The sequence below is a fragment of the Ostrinia nubilalis genome, chromosome 15 (genome assembly GCF_963855985.1).
Source record: "Ostrinia nubilalis chromosome 15, ilOstNubi1.1, whole genome shotgun sequence".
NCBI lineage: Eukaryota > Metazoa > Arthropoda > Insecta > Lepidoptera > Crambidae > Ostrinia > Ostrinia nubilalis.
The window spans coordinates 11,261,222-11,282,522 of record NC_087102.1 but is presented as its reverse complement, the minus strand read 5'-3'; the positions used below and the strand labels follow the sequence as shown (position 1 = coordinate 11,282,522).

Here is a 21,301-nt window from a genome sequence, read left to right as displayed (position 1 = left end):
GAGATTATTCAGGAAGTACATGATAGACTACAACGTGAAAAAAACATTATTATGGTGAATCTAGTGGAAATAAATGAAAAGGACATCACGTCGGATAAAGATGCGGACTTAGAAGAGGCTTACAATGTACTAAAATGCATCTACCTAGACTGCCCTAAGCCTCTCAAAGCAATCAGATTGGGAAAAACTATGGATAGCAAGCCTCGACCGCTTAAGTTGATTTTTGATAGCTCCGAAACACCGAAACACTTACTAAAAAATCGGTCAAAAACTCCGGCTAATACTAGGATCTATAGTGACCAAACACCCGCTCAAAGAAAATATCTGAAAAATCTCCAAATCGAAATGGAACAACGTGAGAAAAATGGAGAATCTAACCTTAAAATACGATATGTCAAAGGAATACCCACCATCACTGAAATCACACCTTCAAAAAACGAATAAATACTACTTGTAAACACCCTAACAATGACTTCAGCTCAAACAGTATTACATACCATATAGTGAACAAATACCAAGACCTTCCCGTGGACTCATCGTCTCTCAAGTTCTTTTACGCAAATGTGAGGAGCATTCGTACACCTGGGAAATTTGAAGAATTGCAATGTATCCTGAGAGCTATTAAATCTACAATCAATGTGATCATCTTAACTGAAACTTGGATACAATCGGAACTAGATGGAAAATACTACAGTCTACCCAACTACAACCATATATTCAACTACCGACATGATAGAATAGGAGGAGGCGTTTCCATATATTTGCACAAGAGCATAGATTTTGAAATAACCGAAAACAAACACAAAGATAGTAATCACTACTTGTGGATATTTCTACCACGATTTTCTCTACACTTGGGAGGTGTTTACAAGCCAGGCGATACAAATCATAAAGAATTTCTTGAAATATTTAGCCAACAGCTGGAAATAAGAAAGCGATCAATCGTTTTTGGGGACTTCAACCTGGATTTGATTAAAAGCGACACTCCTACCACACAATATTTGTGCACACTTGAAGATACAGGATATGACGTACTAAACAAAATAGAAAAAGAATATTATACTCGGCGAACTGAATCTACAAACACTATAATCGACCATATCCTGACAGACTTAAATAAAAATTCATTCAATGTCTCGCTAATTGATTCTGCTATGTCCGACCACAGACAGATCTACGTGGAGGTCCTTAAATGCAAGACAAAGACCAAACCAAGGATTCAGTACGAAGCGATGGATTACGATAGACTATATAAGAGTATTGAAAAATCTGAATACATAAACGAAACGAATAATTATACATACTTAGAAAATTTCATAAAAACACATATTAAGCAAAATAAAATAAGAAAAATCAAGATAATGAACCTACCGAAGGATGATTGGATTAATAAAGAAGTTATTGGCATGATGAACAATAGAAACATGCTTTGGAGACGACTACAAAACAGTGGTGGCGACGAAACCCTGAAAAAAGAATTTACAAAAGTAAGAAATCAGGTCCAGCTGAAAATTCGCAGAGACAAGAGGAACTATTTCTACAATAAATTTCAAGACTGTAAAGAGAACCCAAAGAAGATGTGGGAAGTTATCAACTCTCTGGCTATGAACAAGACGAAAAGTAACTATGTCCCACCCAAATTAGTTTTAAACTCACAAACTATTACAGACGGTGAGAAAATTTGTGATGTATTCAATGAGTTTTTCTCTACCGTTGGTACGGAGTTGGCCAGTAGAATTCCACTGAAATACCATCAGGACTCAGGTAACACACTTATGTACAAACATGGACATCAACACGACATTACCCTTATAACTCTTAAACATTGTACCACTAAGGAAGTAGCAGACGTAGTAGATAGCCTAGATACCAACACCAGTACTGGCGTAGACGGTATTAGCACAAAGTCAATAAAATGTATTAAGCATATTATAACCGCACCCTTAGCAGACTGCATAAATAAGTGTTTTGATCTTGGTTTATTTCCTGACAATCTGAAGCTGGCTAAAGTGTCCCCTATTTATAAATCTGGTCCAAAAACTGATCCCGGAAATTACAGGCCAATTTCGGTCCTACCGGTACTATCCAAGGTTTTTGAAAAAATAATTTACTTTCGTTTGAATGAGTATTTGTGTGAAAAAAGGTTTCTCATAGACCAACAATACGGCTTTAGACCGAAATCAAATACGCTATCTGCAGTAACCGACTTAATAACAAATATAAAAACCAAAATAGACGAAAAACAAATTTGTTTAGGGATCTTCATAGATCTAAAAAAAGCCTTCGATACCGTGTGCCATACTAAACTTCTGGAAAAATTGAGTAATTTGGGTGTCACTGGATCTGCCTACAACCTACTCGCATCCTATCTTTCAAATAGAAGTCAGATTGTTAGGATGGGTGACTATGAAAGTGCGATTTGTAATATAACATGCGGCGTTCCGCAGGGCTCAATACTGGGACCCCTCTTATTTCTAATTTATATCAATAACATAAACCAAATCGGTCTGAAGGGTTATCTAACTTTATACGCTGATGACACTTGCTTATTCTATTTTGGAAAATGTATACATGAAATCATAAATGACGCACAAAATGATCTAAATATCGTAAACGAGTGGTTTCTATATAACCTACTTACTATAAATACATCCAAGACATCATTTATGATATTTGTTGCTAAAAATAAACAGTTACCTCAATTTACCCCCTTAAAAGTTAACAACAACATCATCAGTCAGTCTAGTAGTGAGAAATACCTAGGATTAATATTAGATGATCAACTTACATGGAGACCCCACATTGACCATGTGCGGTCGAAGCTTATAGCACTTTCTGGCGCCTTGCGTAGAATGGGTAACTGTCTCCCATTAACAATAAAGCATACTGTCTACAACGCGTTAGTGAAACCTCATTTGGAGTATCTTGTGGAAATCTGGGGATCGGCATCAAAAACGCACATTAAGGATCTACAGATATCACAGAATAAAATAATAAAAAGACTTTATAACTTTGACTTTTTAACACCTACAAAACAGCTTTATACAAAAACAAACTTTTTCGATATAACACAACTATACACTTACAACTTGTGTTTATTGATCAAAAAAATTCTGGAAAACACTATTCAAACAAATATAACTCTTACTAAAAAAACATTCACACACAGTTTAAGAAACACAAACAAATTATTTCTTCGTCAACCGAGAACAACAAGGTATGGAAAAAAGAATATAATATATGAAGGTGTTCAACTATATAATAAACTTCCGGATTCAATCAAAAATAGTGAAAGTATACAAATCTACAAACGAAAACTCAAAGAACATATACTAACTATTACTTGAATGACAAATTAATTTAAAAACTAAATCTTACACCTACTTATAAAGTGAATAAAACGTAAAACAATAAATTAAAATACATAATCCTCTATTATTTTTTGCAATCTAATTATGAAACTTTCATCTGTAGAAAGACTCATAAAATACATTAAATAAATAAATTAATTAATTAATAAATTAAATATATAAACTTATTTTGAAATATAAACTACAAAAATATAATAACTAAACAACTATTTGTAAATATGAATTTTGGTACACTGTCTCCTACACTACACAACTCCAATGCTCACTGTTAACTTGCCAACTTGGGCGAACCAAACACTATCCCTCCCGCACAGTTTTCTACGAGTACCCGAACAGTAAAAATAAAAATAAAATCTCGTATTCTTTTACAATCTTATTTATTTAGTAGGTGGATACTTACTCACTACACCTAGTCACACCTACCTAGTCCTGACTGAGTAAATGATAGTTAGTTTGAGGGCCATTATTTCTGTGTCAACGGAGTTGCAGATCTGATGTTTACTTATTCGAAATAATGTTAATGATTATTTATGTACCTACATTATTTTTTGTTTGTGGGCTTTGCGCATGCTTCGTCACAAGACAATTTTATTGTTGTAAATTATTATAATCTCATGTAAGTGAACTACCCTGTTCTTATGAGAATAAAGATTCTTTAAACCGAACTTAAAAGTTAATCCGTTAATAGAAATGTTAACTTCGTTAATTAACGATTAACGGATTAACGAGTTAATGCCCAGCTATGGGAGAGGCTTAGTTCAAACGATCATTGCAAACGTTGTGATAGGGATAGAGACATGCGATTTTTAGTTTTACAAAGGTAATACGATAAAGAATAACACAAAGTAATAAAAACAACCTGTTATGGGGGCATTATTTGGAGAAATTTATCAAATAACCAAAAAAACACGAATTAAAATGCAGATTTTTCTCAAAATGTATCATTTTTTATTTTTTGTTGCCATTTTCTGAGTATTTTTTTTAGTATCGCCTGTTATTTAGCATTATTACTGTTTTAATTTTATCAGGATATACCTCTTAGTTTAAAAGTTATTACGTTTTCTTTACAAGAAGTAATTGGAAGAAAAAAAATAAAAAAAAAATCTCAAAAATTTAGTATGCAATTTTTAATCAATATTTTCTTATGACGTTGTCACGTAAAAATAAAAACTCAGTAAAAAACTCAGTAAAACTCATTTATTTCTGTAAGTAGGCTTTAAAAAAGCACTTTTACACGTCCCAGTATTAACCCTACCACTGCTTCAGGACAATAAATGGGCCAGTGCTGAGAAGAAGCAGCGCAAGAAACTCAGACACTATTGTCAGCCTCTTTTTCAAAGGTTTACAGGTTTTCAAAATACATAGTTATAAATATTTATGCGAGCTAGGCAGTTACGCATCCCAAACATTTTTATCTTTTAAATAATCATCGACTTTATAGTAGCCCTTTTATGGTTTGGTTTTAGATATTTATTTTTCTAAAAGAATACAATTATATTCACTTATAAGAAAAATACAGAATACACTTTATAATAAATAAGCAGCAAGTGCACGCAACAGACAAGCTCGTTTCATTTATGTATTAAATGAAACTAGGTACAGAAAATAATGAAGTTAAAATAAAATAAAATAATAACAAACCGCTCAAATGCTATATTTTTTCAAATTGAAGTGTAGTTTTATTCTTAACCTACCCACACTGCAACTACAAAACCAGCAACCTGCTTGGCTTCCATTACGTAACGCTCAACAGTTGCTATCACAGTTGCTATGTGACCGGTTTTTTTTTTTTTTCTTACATTACGAGTAGAATTTTTAATAAAAACGCGAGAATGTGAATGAATGAATGTGCTCGTACAATGAACCAGATTGTTTTTTTTTTTTTTTTTTTTTTTTTTTCACGAGAATTCTAATAAGTGTTTTGTAATGTAGTGCTTTAATTTCTTTTTAAACGAGAAAAAAGATTGCGTATTTTTTATATCATTTGGCAGCCCGTTAAATAGTTGTGCCCCCTCGTACATTATATTTTTCTTGCCATAATTGGTTCTGGGTGACGGTAATTGAATATCGTAAGGTCTTCTTAAGGAACGCTTTTGTGATTGTGATTTTGTTATAAATGATAGTTGTGTGTGAATAGTTTTTCTTAATATTTTATGTACAAGTAAACATGTATTAAATTTATACATTTGAGCTATTGACATTAAGCCGGTTTTTCTATAGACTTCTGTTGTTGGTGTTAAGTAGGGAAATTGGAACAGTAGTTTTATAATTTTGTTTTGCGATGTTTGTAGTTTTTTCAAGTTCGTTTTGGGAGCGCTACCGTAAACTTCTTCTTTTTCATTAAGGTACTTTTAATATGTGCTTTGAATTTATGAATGGGTAGTTTTACAACAGTTTGTGGTAATTTATTAAATAATTTAATACATTTCCCCATAAATGAATTCCCAATCTTATGCAGTCTGAAATTTGGAACGGCAAGTTTATTTTTGTTTCTTGTATTAAAGTTATGCAAATCGCTCTTTTTCGTGAATTGCTCTATATTTTTGCGAACATATAAAAGGTTTTCATAAATGAACTGTGAAGCTACTGTCAGTATGTTAATTTCATTAAAAAATATTTCAAGGAAAATCGGGGTCCAAGGTTATAAATGGCCCGCACTGCTCTCTTCTGCAGAACGAAACACAGTTTCAATGTCCGCGTGAGAGTGTATCATTAATATCGTCAAAATTTACCTTACCCCTATAATATCGTCCGTAAACCGACTTTACAGACCACTTTTTTATTTTTCAAATTATTGCCTACTTTTTAGCGGGATCTGGGGGCCCCTTGTAACCCCGGGGCCCTGGGCTGCAGCCCAATCAGCCCATAGGTAGATCCGGCCCTGCATGCAATGTCTTACAAGTGTAGGCTGAACCCTCATACAATTTTAAGCGGTGTATTTTGTAAGGGACGAAGGTCCCGTAAGATTTATCTCTAGATGACAGGTAACATAGGTGACTCGCCCTACGTAACACAACACATTTAGCAACGTCAATTTGTACGAAAAGGGTCACGTTGTATTTGTAACAAGATGATATTGCCCGATTTTGCTTGACACGATAACGGGTGTTGCAGAATATATGAGGATTTATACGGAATGGACGCATGTCGACGAACAATACACATCAGGATTTATAAACATTGCTATAGCAATATTTAAACCTATGTAGCGTTTTGTATATTATATCACCATGTCATTTGATTTTCAATAAAGCATCACTTTGTATCTTCTTCGCACTCCAAACTTTTCCTTTTACATTTTTTGTTGGTAGCTTCGTTACGTCTACAGAAGTTTATGGAGTCTAAATTATGGAGATGAATTTTGTTTACAACTTTGCTGTCTTTGAAACTTGGCACATAAATATAACATCTAAAAATATTTCGCGCTTTGTTCCTACTAAGTCCCACTTTCCGATGCAGAAATAAGGGATACGTACCTATGTGCCTGTTTAAAATGTAATGTACTAATTTTAGTCAAACTACAAGACGTAATAGGTAAGAGAAGGTATGAATAAGCAGATAGATTCGTCCAAGGCAAATAGGTAGTCATAAGTAAAGACACAATCAAATGCAATGGTTCTATCAAAATAATATTTATCTCTTCCTAAAACTATGAGTTTAATAAATGTTGACCAATCTAATAGCATTGTAAAAGAACATTGTCAATTGATTTCTTTATCTTTTAATTAATTTACGAGCGCGGTGACACAAATATAGAGCTTTCGTAACCGACGCACTCTCTACTCTCTCGATTGTGAAAAACGTACCGAAAGATTATAATAATTAACTTTTAAAAAAAATAAAACCGACTTCAAATGCGTGAACACAAAAAAAAACTAAAAATTAAAAATATTGCGTATAAACAAGTTCATCCCCAATTTTCCACCCTTGGGGGTTGTTTTTTCTATTATTAAATTTAAATGGGACCACCCTTGAGGTATTACCTATACGCCGAAAAAAGATTTGTTCAAATCGGTTCATAATTGGCTGAGTTATCGCGTAACAAACATAGAAAAAAAAAAAAAAAAAAAACATACGGGTCGAATTGAGAACCTCCTCCTTTTTTGAAGTCGGTTGAAAAATATTGCGTATAAACAAGTTCATCCCCAATTTTCCACCCTTGGGGGTTGTTTTTTCTATTATTAAATTTAAATGGGACCACCCTTGAGGTATTACCTATACGCCGAAAAAAGATTTGTTCAAATCGGTTCATAATTGGCTGAGTTATCGCGTAACAAACATAGAAAAAAAAAAAAAAAAAAAACATACGGGTCGAATTGAGAACCTCCTCCTTTTTTGAAGTCGGTTGATAAAACTGAAAGAAATTTTCACCAAAAACGGAAATAAACTTATCAGTTAATGATATCTAAGTACATACAATTTTAAAAGTTAATCAAGATTAAATTTATAAAAAGTCATAATTTTTTATTCAAATCAGTTATAAGTAAATAACATTATACTTATTTCTGTCTAGACATGTTGTGATTTCTACGCCCCTACTTTACTCGTACTTACGGATATTTTCGCTGTAGACCATATAACCCAGCGTCGACATTAGATAACCTTAGCACTTTGGAGCGATAACGATATCGTTGCGACGCGATTCATGTTGTTGTTACAATTTGTTTTATTGCCTATAGTAATTTAAATATATACTTACTACTCTCTCTAGACTCTAGCGTCAAGTTAGATACTTAGAAAACATACTACAAGATAGCTATTAATGTAGAGCGTGAATTAAACGATATTTTGCAAAAAAATATATGAACTGAATTTTTGAAGTTTCAGCTGTAAACATCAGAATCTTATTACTGAAAATGTTACAAACCGAAAAACAGTGTAACAATTGTTTTATAAGAGGCGTAAGATCCAATGATGATAACATGACTTTGACATTGATCTCATTGCATTGGCGACCTTGTAAAAGTTAAATCGGACCGAACAAAAAGTACTTACTTATTTTAATAAGAACTGCCTACTTAATTAAGAACGTATTTTGAACACAAGCATCATGTGGAAGCTCGTCCGCGTGTCAATTAATTTCATTAGCCGGCTCTAATGCCCAATAAACGCGGGAGCACATGTTATGCCCATCTAAACATGCGGGCACATGCGTGTCTTTTTATTCGTCTCTACTATTACATTACGCAATTTGTAACCATATGCCTACGAAAATAAAGTCTGCTGTTACTTTGGTGTAGTTTGAAATGAATTTTCACACTTCGGATCGTAGAAGTTTAGTTAACAACATTGTTATTGCTTGAACATAATGCAACTTTCTGAAGATTGATCGACTGAAGTCAGTTTGTGTGAAGTTTACCGATTATTCCCTGTAGGCAATTTATATAAAATTCACTTTACAAAATGTTATTGTTTTATTTCAGATGTCCCTTGTGCCGATATCAGACAACGATATGCGAGAAGAAAGAATAAAAAACATTGACAAGTTCTGCACTCCTCGTTTGGTAAGAAATCTTTATTAGATATAGATACGAGTATGTAACTAATCTGTATTAATTTAGCGCGAGTAATAAGTAATAAATAATAGTGTTTGTTAGAAGATGCTTCCGTATCGTTAACTGATGATTTAAAGCTTGCAAGGTAAAGAAGCGTAAAGTGATATCATCAACTCGAACAATGCAAAGCTCAGCCGAGTGTATTGAGCAGGCGGCGCGATAAATGCCGAGTTTTGCTGAACCATTCATCGTCAATAAACCGCCTATCAGCATTGTATTGTAATTGGGGAGGGCTCGAGTTACAGGCCAAAACGATGTTACAGCCGTATCTTGTTACCATCGAATAATAGACCCTAAGACTGAAATCGAATATCGCTCTATTTATCGATAAAAACTTTTTTACAGACGGACTTCTGGATATGCATGAACCACACGATTGAAGGTAATATCCTTATCTACATAATTAGGTGAGGATGCATTTTAATTTTAAATTGTCGGAGACTATTCACACTTAAGCAATTAACTTATTAATAGCAAGTTATTTATACATTTAAACTTTTAAAACTTCCCTTAAAAAGCATTTTAGTGGGTAAATTAGGTACTTAGCATATTCCATTACTGAGTGTTCTCATCACCACCTTATTTTTTCCACCCAGAGGTGGTAGACAAGGTGGGCTGGTGGGGCCGCGCGTGCTGCTCGCTCGGCAACGCTGCCGGCTGCCGGCACGCCTGCATGAAGGCTGGCAGCGAGCAGGACCTCGTCACCACCGGCGCCTGCAGGCATTCTGATGAGATCGCCTTCTTTGACTGTGTTGCTGGACAGCGGGAAGCTCAGTGGTGTTGCTGTAAGTATCTTAACATAATAAGTAGTATTCTATCGTCATTACAAAATTTGTTATCACCACCTAGAGGTGGTAGACAAGGTGGGCTGGTGGGGCTCGCGCATGTTGCTCGCTCGGCAACGCTGCCGGCTGCCGACACGCCTGCATGAAGGCTGGCAGCGAGCAGGACCTCGTCACCACCGGCGCTTGCAGGCATTCTGATGAGATCGCCTTCTTTGACTGTGTTGCTGGACAGCGAGAGGCGCAGTGGTGCTGCGGTAAGTATCTTAACATAATAATTAGTATTCTATCGTCACCACCAAACTTGTTATCACCACCTAGAGGTGGTAGACAAGGTGGGCTGGTGGGGCCGCGCGTGCTGCTCTCTCGGCAACGCTGCCGGCTGCCGGCACGCCTGCATGAAGGCTGGCAGCGAGCAGGACCTTGTCAGCACCGGCGCCTGCAGACATTCTGATGAGATCGCCTTCTTTGAGTGCGTGTCTGGACAGCGGGAAGCGCAGTGGTGCTGCGGTAAGTACCTTATCTAACAAAATAGTGTTCTATCGTCACCACTAACCTTGTTATTTCCACCCTGAGGTGGTAGACAAGGTGGGGCCGCCTAAGTACATTATCCTCATATTTTGATTCCTCATTTGACTTTTCACAGTAATTATCTCCTAAGGCAAATCATAATTCGTGAAAATATATGATTTCTTATATTCATATTTTTTGCAAAGATGTTAGTTCGCTCTACAATTTGCTGGAAACGATTAAAAAAGCAGTAGTTAATAAACAACGGTAACAGCGAATCTTTCACTTGCTTTTAACTGCGGGCGTCCAAGTACTGAATTACATAGCAGAATGTTGGCATATTTCTTAAACTTTCTTCATATGATTCCAGCACAGACCCACTACCTGAACTGCTATGAAGCGTGCCACAAGGCCCTGTGGCGCGTCGGCTCCCATGCGGACAGCGAGGCGCGGGAGCAGGCTATCGAGGCGTGTGAACAGTCTCCTGTTCTTCTGAGATGTTTGCGGAACATGACTTCTTCCACTGTACACGCGGATACTTCCAAATGTAAGTTTTAAAGAAGAATGTGAGAAATTTTTCGAAGGTGTTCCTAATGTATGTGTGCATTATTATCATGATCATCCACTTAATATCCATCATCAACTATATTTTGTAGACCATCTTAAAATAAACTCTGCTATGTCAAAAAATCTGAGATTAATTTGACATCAGATGACCCAATATTGGGACTTGGGAGTGATGCAATTTTTAATTTCATAGACCTCCCATGCTGCCACGAGTCGTCACGCCCTTCATGTCGAACTGCCTGTGAGTCAGTCTTGCGTCGGACCGGCGAGTCGCAAGAGATTGAGGAGGCGTTATCGGCGGCTTGTGGCGCCCCCTCATTGCACGACAAACTATGGCAGTGCTTCCTGAGAAACGACGCGCCGACTGACACCAAAGATCTCATACCCCATGATGTGGCTAAGCTACATTGTTGTCAAAAAGTATGTATGATATAGCTAAGATCTAATTTGAAATAAGACTTCCTAGCTTTGTAATAAGGATCAGCTGACAACTTGCATCTATCTACGAGTAATTCGACATCCTATGAACTCTCAGATATAATATTCATTATTTGTTTTTTTCGATACAGGCAAAGACAACGAATTGCCGCAAACTATGTTTCGAAACCTTCAACACAGGCTGGCAGAGTAACTGGCAAAAGTTCTATGGAGAATGCTTGGGAGACCCTCAAGAAAACGATCTGACGGAATGCATTGATGAAGGTGGGCTAATTGACATAGCTAAAACATGACCCAAAAATGCATGATTTGTGAAGAATTTTACAATAAAATTGTTTTCTGCAGTGGAATCTCCATGTTCGCTTGGCTGTTCTGGTTTAACGTACTGCAGTCAACTGAACAACCGTCCAACTGGTCTCTTCAGGTCATGCACAGCTCAAGCTGACCTAGATGCACATTTAGCAGTTGCCGAACAAAAAGGGAGTGGGTAAGTCTCATAACTTATTTTCAAGAATCCATAAGGATTTTTTTTACCTTTTTTTCTTTTGAGACTTTCTTTTAAATAAATATACCTATAGTTCTTCAATTGTTGCTCTTCTTCAGTGTCATAACAGTGTCTGGACTTCACATGCCGCTGAAGAATTCTAGCCAGTGTCCTACTGATGTTTGGAAGAGCGTCGCTTGTGCGTTGCACGTGAAGCCATGTACAGCTAAGGTATGCTTTTGAATGGTTGATGGCATTCAAACTTGATTAAGGGCTTCTTACCCTTTAAATTGCAGCATTAATAGGTATTTCAAATTTTATTTCTAGGGACATAGCAGCCTTCTCTGCGAAGAAGACTGCATGCGGCTGGTGTCAACCTGCGTGGAGTGGTCACGTGTACCAGCACATCTGACAGCCGCAGCGTTGTGCGCGCGTATGACGCCACGCAGTAGCAACGCGCCGTGCGTCCAGCTACGACAGTATATGACGCCCAGTGAGTGTCACACAGCAGGAGTAAAGTAACGCTACATGGGGCTGCACTGGTGTTAACTTGCGTGGAGTGGTTACGCGTGGATTTGTGATAACACATTTCGGTGACTTTTTGCGTAACACCTAAGTAACTTGTGCAAAACGATTAATATTGTTGATTGTGCAATGACTTTATTTGATACATTTTAAGCCTCGTGAAGGGGTCGGACTAGCCGACTCGTGATCCGGTAACGCAGGTTCGAATCCCGCCGCCGCTCGACTATTGTGGTGAGCCCACTCGTGCGTGACACAAGCATGACGAGGGGCTAACGGGACTATTAGTAATTTGTGCAAAGAAATTACCAATATTTAAAAAAAATATTGATAACATTACAAAGATGCTTTCTCAGAAGATTAAAAAAAACCCTAGCAGAACTTTTTTGGTTTTATATCACGACTTGAATATCTTATTGAAATTCCCAGGCACAGAACCGCCTCTGCTGTCAGCGCGGGAGGCCGTGACGTCACCGTGCGCGGGCGCGCCGTGCAACGCTTCGCAGGTGTGCGTCGTGGACAGGAACTGTCTTCGAGGTGGCGCGTGCCAGCGCTATCAGTGCTTCGATGGCTGTCCTCTTGGTAAGCCAGCTAATTCTTGCTAAGGAAAATTTCGACGGGTTCATCCAGAGTCTAAGTAGCTCAGTTGGAAGAGCAGTCGCCCGGCAATCGGAAGGTCGTGGGTTCAATCCCGCCTTAGGCAGTTCAACTTTTTCTAGTTATTTATAATTTTCAAGCCAGCATTTATTGTTATAAGTCAAGTATTTAATTTTGATAAAGGCCGCTACCAACTGGTCAATATGGAACTCTTTGGGGGAGGCCTATGTTCAACAGTGGACGTCCTGGCTGAAATGATGATGACGACGATGATTTGATAAAGGTATCTATATCATCATCACCAGCACCACCATCATTATCATCAAAACCACCACAATCATCATAATCGTCATCGTCATCATTATCATCTTAACCTATTAGTTTTGATGATAAGAATGGAAATTATTGGAAATTTTCGGATTCAAATTGCTGTATTTCATTACGAGTAATTTAATTAAAGGATGTTCATGGTGACTTTAAACCCCTCAAATACGTTTTGGCTGGTTCTAGTGTCACGCGGACTGTCATGTCAGTGCGGATCGCTCCGCACAGCCGATCTGTATAAACTGCTAGGGAGCGGAGCGGTTCCTCTGGACCGCATTACTCTAAAACGCTCTCTAGAAGTTCATACAGATTGGCCGTGCGGAGCGGGTTCGCACCGGACGGTCCGCGTGACACTAAAACCAGCCACTACGTATAGGAGTGGTAATAAGAAGATAGCGCTTGAACCTGCAAGCTATTACATCCTGAAGTCTTCATAAATAACTTTAACGTCTCAGGTGACGGCAGCAATTACGTGGTGCCACTAGGCGCATGGGTGCGCGTGCCGCGGCCGGGCCCGGCGCAGAAGGCGTGTTATAAAGTATGCCGCTGCACCGGCCGCGGGCTCGCTGCCTGCCAGCCGCTACCATGCGTTGGGCTGGACAACTGCCGGCTATATGACAAAGTCTTCAAGCACGGTAAGTAAATTGATGTACTAGTGACTGGTGTCTATTCTTTAGTTCGCTGCTACCAAACATCAGACTTGACAACTTCCGCCTATGTGAAAAGGTGTTCAAGCATGATGAGACTGGTCTTAGACTGTGATAATGTCCGCAGTGGCGTAGGTACTTTAAAGCAAGCCTTCTGTGGGCAGAAGGCTTGCTTACTTGCCACTGTAAGGGCCGCAGGCAGCCGCTACCAGCGGAGGGCTTAACAACTGCCGCCTCTATGATAAGGTCTTCAAGCAGTTACTGAGCTTAGAGTTTCTGATAGTGTGGCCGGCGCAATAGACGGGGATTATTTTTGAGACTTTATTTGGCAATCGTTCATAGTAGTTTTGACGTAGTAGTCAAACCGCGCTAAAAATACACAGTTCCGTGACGTCATAGTACTACCCTGGCTCAGCATTTTTTTTTTTTTAAATCTGGACAATTTTACACATCGCCAGCTAGCCCCAAAGTAAGCAACTTAATGCTTGTGTTATGGGTGCTAGCTTAACGGATATGTAACACCCAGACCCGTCACAGAAATTAAAATTCATCATTTCAATTTCTGCCCGGCCGGGAATCGAACCCGGGACCTCTTGGCATAGTAGCACGTTCTGAACCACTACACCAAACGGCCGACAAAGCATTAGGTTGTACCACTATAGCATTTTATACCACGAACGCATGACCGCATGAATCATTATGCTCTTAGTCAAGTCACTACAGTGCAGGTGCAGTGTCTTCTACTCGTGCTTTAGCCACCGTTAAGAAATGCCTTCTTCCACAGGCGACAAGTACTTCATGGAGTGCAACGCGTGCGCGTGCTCATGGGGCGAGCGCGTGTGCGCGCGGCGTGCGTGTGGTCGAGCGCGGCAGCTGACGGGGCTGCCGTGCAACTGCCCGCCGCACCACCTAAGGGTGTACTCAGCTCACCACTTGTACCCCAACGTGTGCCTCGCCACGTAAGTATAAAGCTTACTGCTGGTGAGTACTTTTTTTTTTATGTGACAGGAGGCAAACGAGCAGACGGATCACCTGATGGTAAGTGATTACCGTCGCCCATAGACACCCGCTGACCCAGGGACGTTACAGGTGCGTTGCCGGCCTTTAAGGTGAAGATACGCTCTCTTCTTGAAAGCTTGCAGGTCGTATCTGTCCGGAAACACCGCAGACGACAGTCCATTCCACGGTTTGGTTGTACGGGGCAGGAAGTTTCTGGAGAAACGTACTGTTGTGGACTGCCAACCATCTAAGTGATGTCTAAGTGATGAGGTGTACTGCTGCTGTGGTCACAATGGATGCTGACGGGGCTGCCCTGCAACTGCCCGCCGCACCACCTGCGGGTGTACTCCGCGCACCATCTGTACTAGAGATGAGACGTATTTACTAGAACAGATCCACACACTAGGTATTTTACAGTACTAGGCGGCACCTATTCCATTTTTTAAAATACTTGATCCACCTAGTATTTTATAAATTACACGATTTCCGACCCTACCCTGAAAGTAATAGAGGTTATTATTGCGTAATCCGTAGTCGTGTATTACGCGCACCTAGTATTTCTCGCTAAGCTTATGTGCGAACGTAGAGATTCACTCCGTCTCTGTCTGACCAAACAAATTTGAGCGCGACGAAGCAAACGCACACAAACGTAGTCAAACCATATTCATGTAAATAAGAAAAAAGTATGTAAATATTTTTATGAAATTGATATCTTTTAAATACGCCAACTTTTACGTTGACAGTCCAAAGCCTGTTGAAGTATGAAGGGAGGAATTATATTATTATTCAATTTCAAATTGCATTATTCATACTACGGTTGTATCTTTTCGAAGAAAATTGTATTTTAAAGTCATATTACTTGTATTAGTCCGCACTAGTCGCGTCAAGTATGCTAAATTACTACGTACTAGGTGGAACAGGTATTTGGATCGAGTATTAATAAATACTTGGAATAGGTGCACCTAGTATCAAATTTACCTAGTATAACCCATCTCTAATCTGTACCCCAACGTGTGTCTCGCCACGTAAGTCGTTGCTTAAAGAGGTCGATCCGAAAAAAAAAAATCGCCACGTAAGTATAAAACTTACTGCTGGCACTCACCAGCAGTACTCACTGCTGCTGTGGTCACAGTGGATGCTGACGGGGCTGCCCTGCAACTGCCCGCCGCACCACCTAAGGGTGTACTCCGCGCACCATTTGTATCCCAACGTGTGCCTCGCCACGTGAGTATAGAGCTTACTGCTATAACTGCTACTGCCGGTGAGTACTGCTGCTGTTGTGATCACTTTATACTGACGGGGCTGCCGTGCAACTGCCCGCCGCACCACCTAAGGGTGTACTCCGCACACCATCTGTACCCCAACGTGTGCCTCGCCACGTAAGTCGTTGCTTAAATTTTGAGGTTGAGAGCCATCTGCGCTCACCTATTGTCCAGGGGAGCTGAAAATTCCTCTCACGGCTATCAGCAAAAAAAATCACAAGTATTTATAGGACTCTTGACTTGATGGAGAGCATATTTAGAAGACCGCCAGGTTTTACATCTCGCCTTGAAAAAATCCGAAAGTTCAAAAACGGGCGAAATTTGGCCTAAAATGGAGTGTCCGGTTTCCAGAATTTACTCGTTTTTGCTTCATAACTTTTGAAATAATAACTTCCCCATTATGAAACCCACATTCACAGAACAAGGGATAGTTAATAAAGCTATATAAATGAGTTTCTTTATGGCAAGTCCTTGGGTTTTAATACAGTAACACATTTAAATTTTGTCCGACGTGTGTGCCTCAATTCCGTGATTTTTACTTTTGTGCTCCTATATCACTAACAACGCACAATACGAACACCCACGCCTGATTCCCATAAACTAGCAGTTGCACTCGAGTGATCGAGCAGTATAAAAGAGGGATCAGTCGCTTTGAGGAGCATTTTTCAGAGGTTTGAAATCATTCAGAATTTTTGGTCACTGGTCATTTCTCAAACCGGTGTGCGATATTAAAAATGTTCAAGAAGTATTTAATGAGATCACTGCTGAATTAATTAAGTATTTAACTGATATCTGCCATTACCTTTGGTAGAAATCGTTGTAATTTATAATATTTTCGAGTAATTTGATGAAATGTGATTTTTCCTCAATTCCGTGGACCTCAATTCCGCGGAATATGGGGCATCGAATTGAGAAAACACGTACACCGAATTGATATTAAATGAAAATAGATACTTTTATTGTGCTATAAATTGTTTGTGTAACTTAAAATAATAATGAAATCAATAGAGCATAATAATAGGGTGAATTACCACCAATCATTGGACCGTACCAGTCATTGGACAGAAGACAATAAAACTAATTTTTTAAGGTTTCATTAAAAAAACACACACTGATAGAAGACTTTTGTCTTAAGACGCTACGGTATTTCAGACGTAATAGCGAAGCTTCCCGATCGATGCTTAGCTGAGTTGAATTCAGCGATAGACCTCTTTCTCAAAGATGGACCTAACTATCTGGACTCTTGTCCCAAGTATACACAATTGTCAACAACTTCGAGTGTAGTCTCCAACCTTCAGAGGAGTGGGTGCAACACGGACATTTGACATGATTTTTGTCTTGTCCATGTTCATTTTGAGACCCAGTTGTTGAAAGGCTCTACGGAGGCCATGACTCCGATATCATCCCCGTTATCGCGACTCCTTGGTCTTCTGTATAATCTGCCGTAGCGTACCTGTGTGTGTACCATAATACTAAAGCCTTTTCGGAAACAAGCTTGTTCGGAAGACTGGAAGTCGTCGAGTCTGCGAGCGAGATGATTCGTAAGGACTCTCGAAAACAGCTTGTAAACACGCCTCATAAGTGAGATGAGTCTATAATGCTATCACCACACTTCTGTGCCATACCGGAGGCGTTTTTTCTTCGAGAATGACGGAATTGAACTGCTTCTGTAGAGCCTTTAGTACCGGCGAAGCTCAGCTATAATTCCGTAACACCTGGTGCCTTGTTGTATTTCAGCTATTTGAGTGCCATTTTAATCGTGTACAAACTGACGTCCGATATAATATCTTCGGTATAGCGTCAGGTCAATCTAGCTCTTGGGTTTTGCAATATTTGTTTTATGTTTAAGGTTAAGAATAAATAAACAAAGCATTCTGGGACTGGGTAGTCAATGCGAAAAAACGCTCAACGGTTGGAATGTGCAGGTGTCAAAATGTCCATACGGACCGGCTGTTAGACTGGCAAAAAGTATGAACGTCGAAATGAGCAATGGTTAAAATGTTCTGAAGTTAAAATGTCTTCGGGTTTATTTGAACAAGCGTCTTATTGTATAATAGCTAACGTGAACACGTGTTTAAATGCATCAAGGTAAAAATGTCCAAAAAAACTTTATTGACTAGACTACAAGAACATTGAACATTTTGACATTTAATTTTATTAATTTATTCATGAGCACAATATATCAGTTGATCATTTTATCTGTCACACCTTTTGTTGTACTTGTATTTTGTGATGTGTACCATTTGTCACTAAACCATTGTAACCATGGTAACAATGTACATTTTGGCACTGGGACTTTTTGACGTTCATACTTTCTGCCACACTAACAACCGGTCCGTATGGACATTTTGACACCTGCACATTCCAATCGTTGAGCGTTTTTTCGCATTGACTACCCAGTCCCAGAATGGAATTTATTATAGTTCCTTATTAAAAAATTTAACATATTGATTAGGATTTTTGTTTTATTCCATTGGTATTTCAGACACATAAACCTAAAATGAACCATCTAACTAATAGACCAGCAATCAGAATCAAAACGTTTTAAGTATTTATTATATTAATTATTGAAATACATTAGGTATTTCTTCATAATGTCATCAATTCTAAGTTTGCGGAGCGATTTTTATATTTGGAGATTCATTTCTCAATTCCGTGATTCATTTTCTCAATTCGGTGCTCTCTCAATTCGATGCTTAACATTTCTCATAAACCACTTCACAATATTTAGTGACAATGCTATTTTTACATTCAGAATGGAGTAACATTTATTTTTACAAGCTTTATATTGACTTCACTTGTTAGTATGTGTGGGACAAATCTTGCAACTGAATTTAAGACCACTTCTCCTCAACCGATTGAGCTGAAATTTGGTATACTTATGTAAGTACGATGACAATGCAATGTTATGGTACCATTGAGCTGGTCTGATGATGGAGTCAGGAGGTGGCCATAGGAACTCCTAAACGAAACGGCGGAATCGCATCGAGTTTGGGATCGTTGGATTTGTCTTTTCGAGCAGTTTAGTGCTAGATGATGTCCAGGGTCCTGATGATGGATTAGGGAGGTGGCCATAGGAACTCCTAAACGAAACGGCAGAAACTCATCGAGTTTAGATTCGTTGGATTTGTCTTTTCGAGCAGTTTAGTGCTAGATGATGTCCAGGGTCCTGATGATGGAGTCAGGAGGTGGCCATAGGAACTCCTAAACGAAACGGCGGAATCGCATCGAGTTTGGGATCGTTGGATTTGTCTTTTCGAGCAGTTTAGTGCTAGATGATGTCCAGGGTCCTGATGATGGATTAGGGAGGTGGCCACAGGAACTCCTAAACGAAACGGCGGAATCGCATCGAGTTTGGGATCGTTGGTTTGTCTTTTCGAGCAGTTTAGTGCTAGATGATGTCCAGGGTCCTGATGATGGATTAGGGAGGTGGCCATAGGAACTCCTAAACGAAACGGCAGAAACTCACCGAGTTTGGGTTCATTGGATTTTTCTTTTCGAGCAGTTTAGTGCTAGATGATGTCCAGGGTCCTGATGATGGAGTCAGGAGGTGGCCATAGGAACTCCTAAACGAAACGGCGAAATCGCATCGATTTTGGGATCGTTAGATTTGTCTTTTCGAGCAGTTTAGTGCTAGATGATGTCCAGGGTCCTGATGATGGATTAGGGAGGTGGCCATAGGAACTCCTAAACGAAACGGCAGAAACTCATCGAGTTTAGATTCGTTGGATTTGTCTTTTCGAGCAGTTTAGTGCTAGATGATGTCCAGGGTCCTGATGATGGAGTCAGGAGGTGGCCATAGGAACTCCTAAACGAAACGGCGGAATCGCATCGAGTTTGGGATCGTTGGATTTGTCTTTTCGAGCAATTTAGTGCTAGATGATGTCCAGGGTCCTGATGATGGATTAGGGAGGTGGCCACAGGAACTCCTAAACGAAACGGCGGAATCGCATCGAGTTTGGGATCGTTGGTTTGTCTTTTCGAGCAGTTTAAACGGCAGAAACTCACCGAGTTTGGGTTGATTGGATTTTTCTTTTCGAGCAGTTTAGTGCTAGATGATGTCCAGGGTCCTGATGATGGAGTCAGGAGGTGGCCATAGGAACTCCTAAACGAAACGGTGGAATCTTATCGAGTTTGGGTTCGTTGGATTCGACTTCTCGAGCATTTTGGTGCTAAATAATGACCCAGAGATTGAGATACAACTAAAAAGTGTAAAATAAAATTATAATAAAAAAAACTTTTTTAAAAACAAGCTTTATCCTGAAATGCAGTTGTACTAAAACAAAAAAAAAATAATTGTATGCTTGGTTCAAAGAATTTCGAAAGCTTGTAGCGCAAACAGAAAAAAAGAGGAAAAAATTCCATGCGCGATACAAGCTTTCGAAATTCTTTGAACCAAGCATACAATTATTTTTTTTTTGTTTTAGTACAACTGCATTTCAGGATAAAGCTTGTTTTTAAAAAAGTTTTTTTTATTTTGTATTGAAACTACTTAAAAAACTAAATATAAATTTTAGCACCGAATTGAGGAAAAATACACCGTACAGTAGAAATGCCCATAAAGGTTACTGCTGGTACTCACCAGCAGTACTCACTGCTGCTGTGGTCACAGTGGATGCTGACGGGGCTGCCGTGCAACTCAAAGTCAAAGTCAACTGCTACTGCCGGTGAGTACTGCTGCTGCTGTGATCACTTTATACTGACGGGGCTGCCGTGCAACTGCCCGCCGCACCACCTGCGGGTGTACTCCGCGCACCATCTGTACCCCAACGTGTGTCTCGCCACGTAAGTCATTGCTTAAATTTAGAGGTTGAGAGCCATCTGCACTCACCTATTGTCCAGTGGAGCTGAAAAAGCCGCTCACGGCTATCAGCAAGGTCCATCCGAAAAAAAAAATCGCCTCGTAAGTTTAGAGCTTACTCCTGGTACTCACCAGCAGTACTCACTGCTGCTGTGGTCACAGTGGATGCTGACGGGGCTGCCGTGCAACTGCCCGCCGCACCACCTAAGGGTGTACTCCGCGCACCATTTGTACCCCAACGTGTGTCTCGCCACGTGAGTATAAAGCTTACTGCTGGTGAGTACTGCTGCTGTGGTCACAGTGGATGCTGACGGGGCTGCCGTGCAACTACCCGCCGCACCACCTAAGGGTGTACTCCGCGCACCACTTGTATCCCAACGTGTGTCTCGCCACGTAAGTCGTTGCTTAAATTTTGAGGTTGAGAGCCATCTGCGCTCACCTA

The 21,301-nt window shown here is 39.5% G+C and overlaps 1 protein-coding gene across 1 annotated transcript in view; it reads left to right on the top strand.

Annotated features, from left to right (window-relative positions):
• Positions 1 to 21,301, top strand: part of LOC135078702 (reversion-inducing cysteine-rich protein with Kazal motifs) — a 53,247-nt gene that overhangs the window by 27,747 nt on the left and 4,199 nt on the right. Inside the window, exons 4-17 of the mRNA XM_063973249.1 lie at positions 8,795 to 8,875; positions 9,272 to 9,308; positions 9,523 to 9,711; positions 10,589 to 10,765; positions 10,979 to 11,205; positions 11,355 to 11,487; positions 11,569 to 11,710; positions 11,827 to 11,938; positions 12,035 to 12,200; positions 12,659 to 12,811; positions 13,606 to 13,785; positions 14,582 to 14,756; positions 20,576 to 20,725; positions 20,901 to 21,113. Of these exons, the coding sequence (XP_063829319.1) occupies positions 8,795 to 8,875; positions 9,272 to 9,308; positions 9,523 to 9,711; positions 10,589 to 10,765; positions 10,979 to 11,205; positions 11,355 to 11,487; positions 11,569 to 11,710; positions 11,827 to 11,938; positions 12,035 to 12,200; positions 12,659 to 12,811; positions 13,606 to 13,785; positions 14,582 to 14,756; positions 20,576 to 20,725; positions 20,901 to 21,113 (2,135 nt within the window). The remainder of the gene's footprint in view (positions 1 to 8,794; positions 8,876 to 9,271; positions 9,309 to 9,522; positions 9,712 to 10,588; positions 10,766 to 10,978; positions 11,206 to 11,354; positions 11,488 to 11,568; positions 11,711 to 11,826; positions 11,939 to 12,034; positions 12,201 to 12,658; positions 12,812 to 13,605; positions 13,786 to 14,581; positions 14,757 to 20,575; positions 20,726 to 20,900; positions 21,114 to 21,301) is intronic.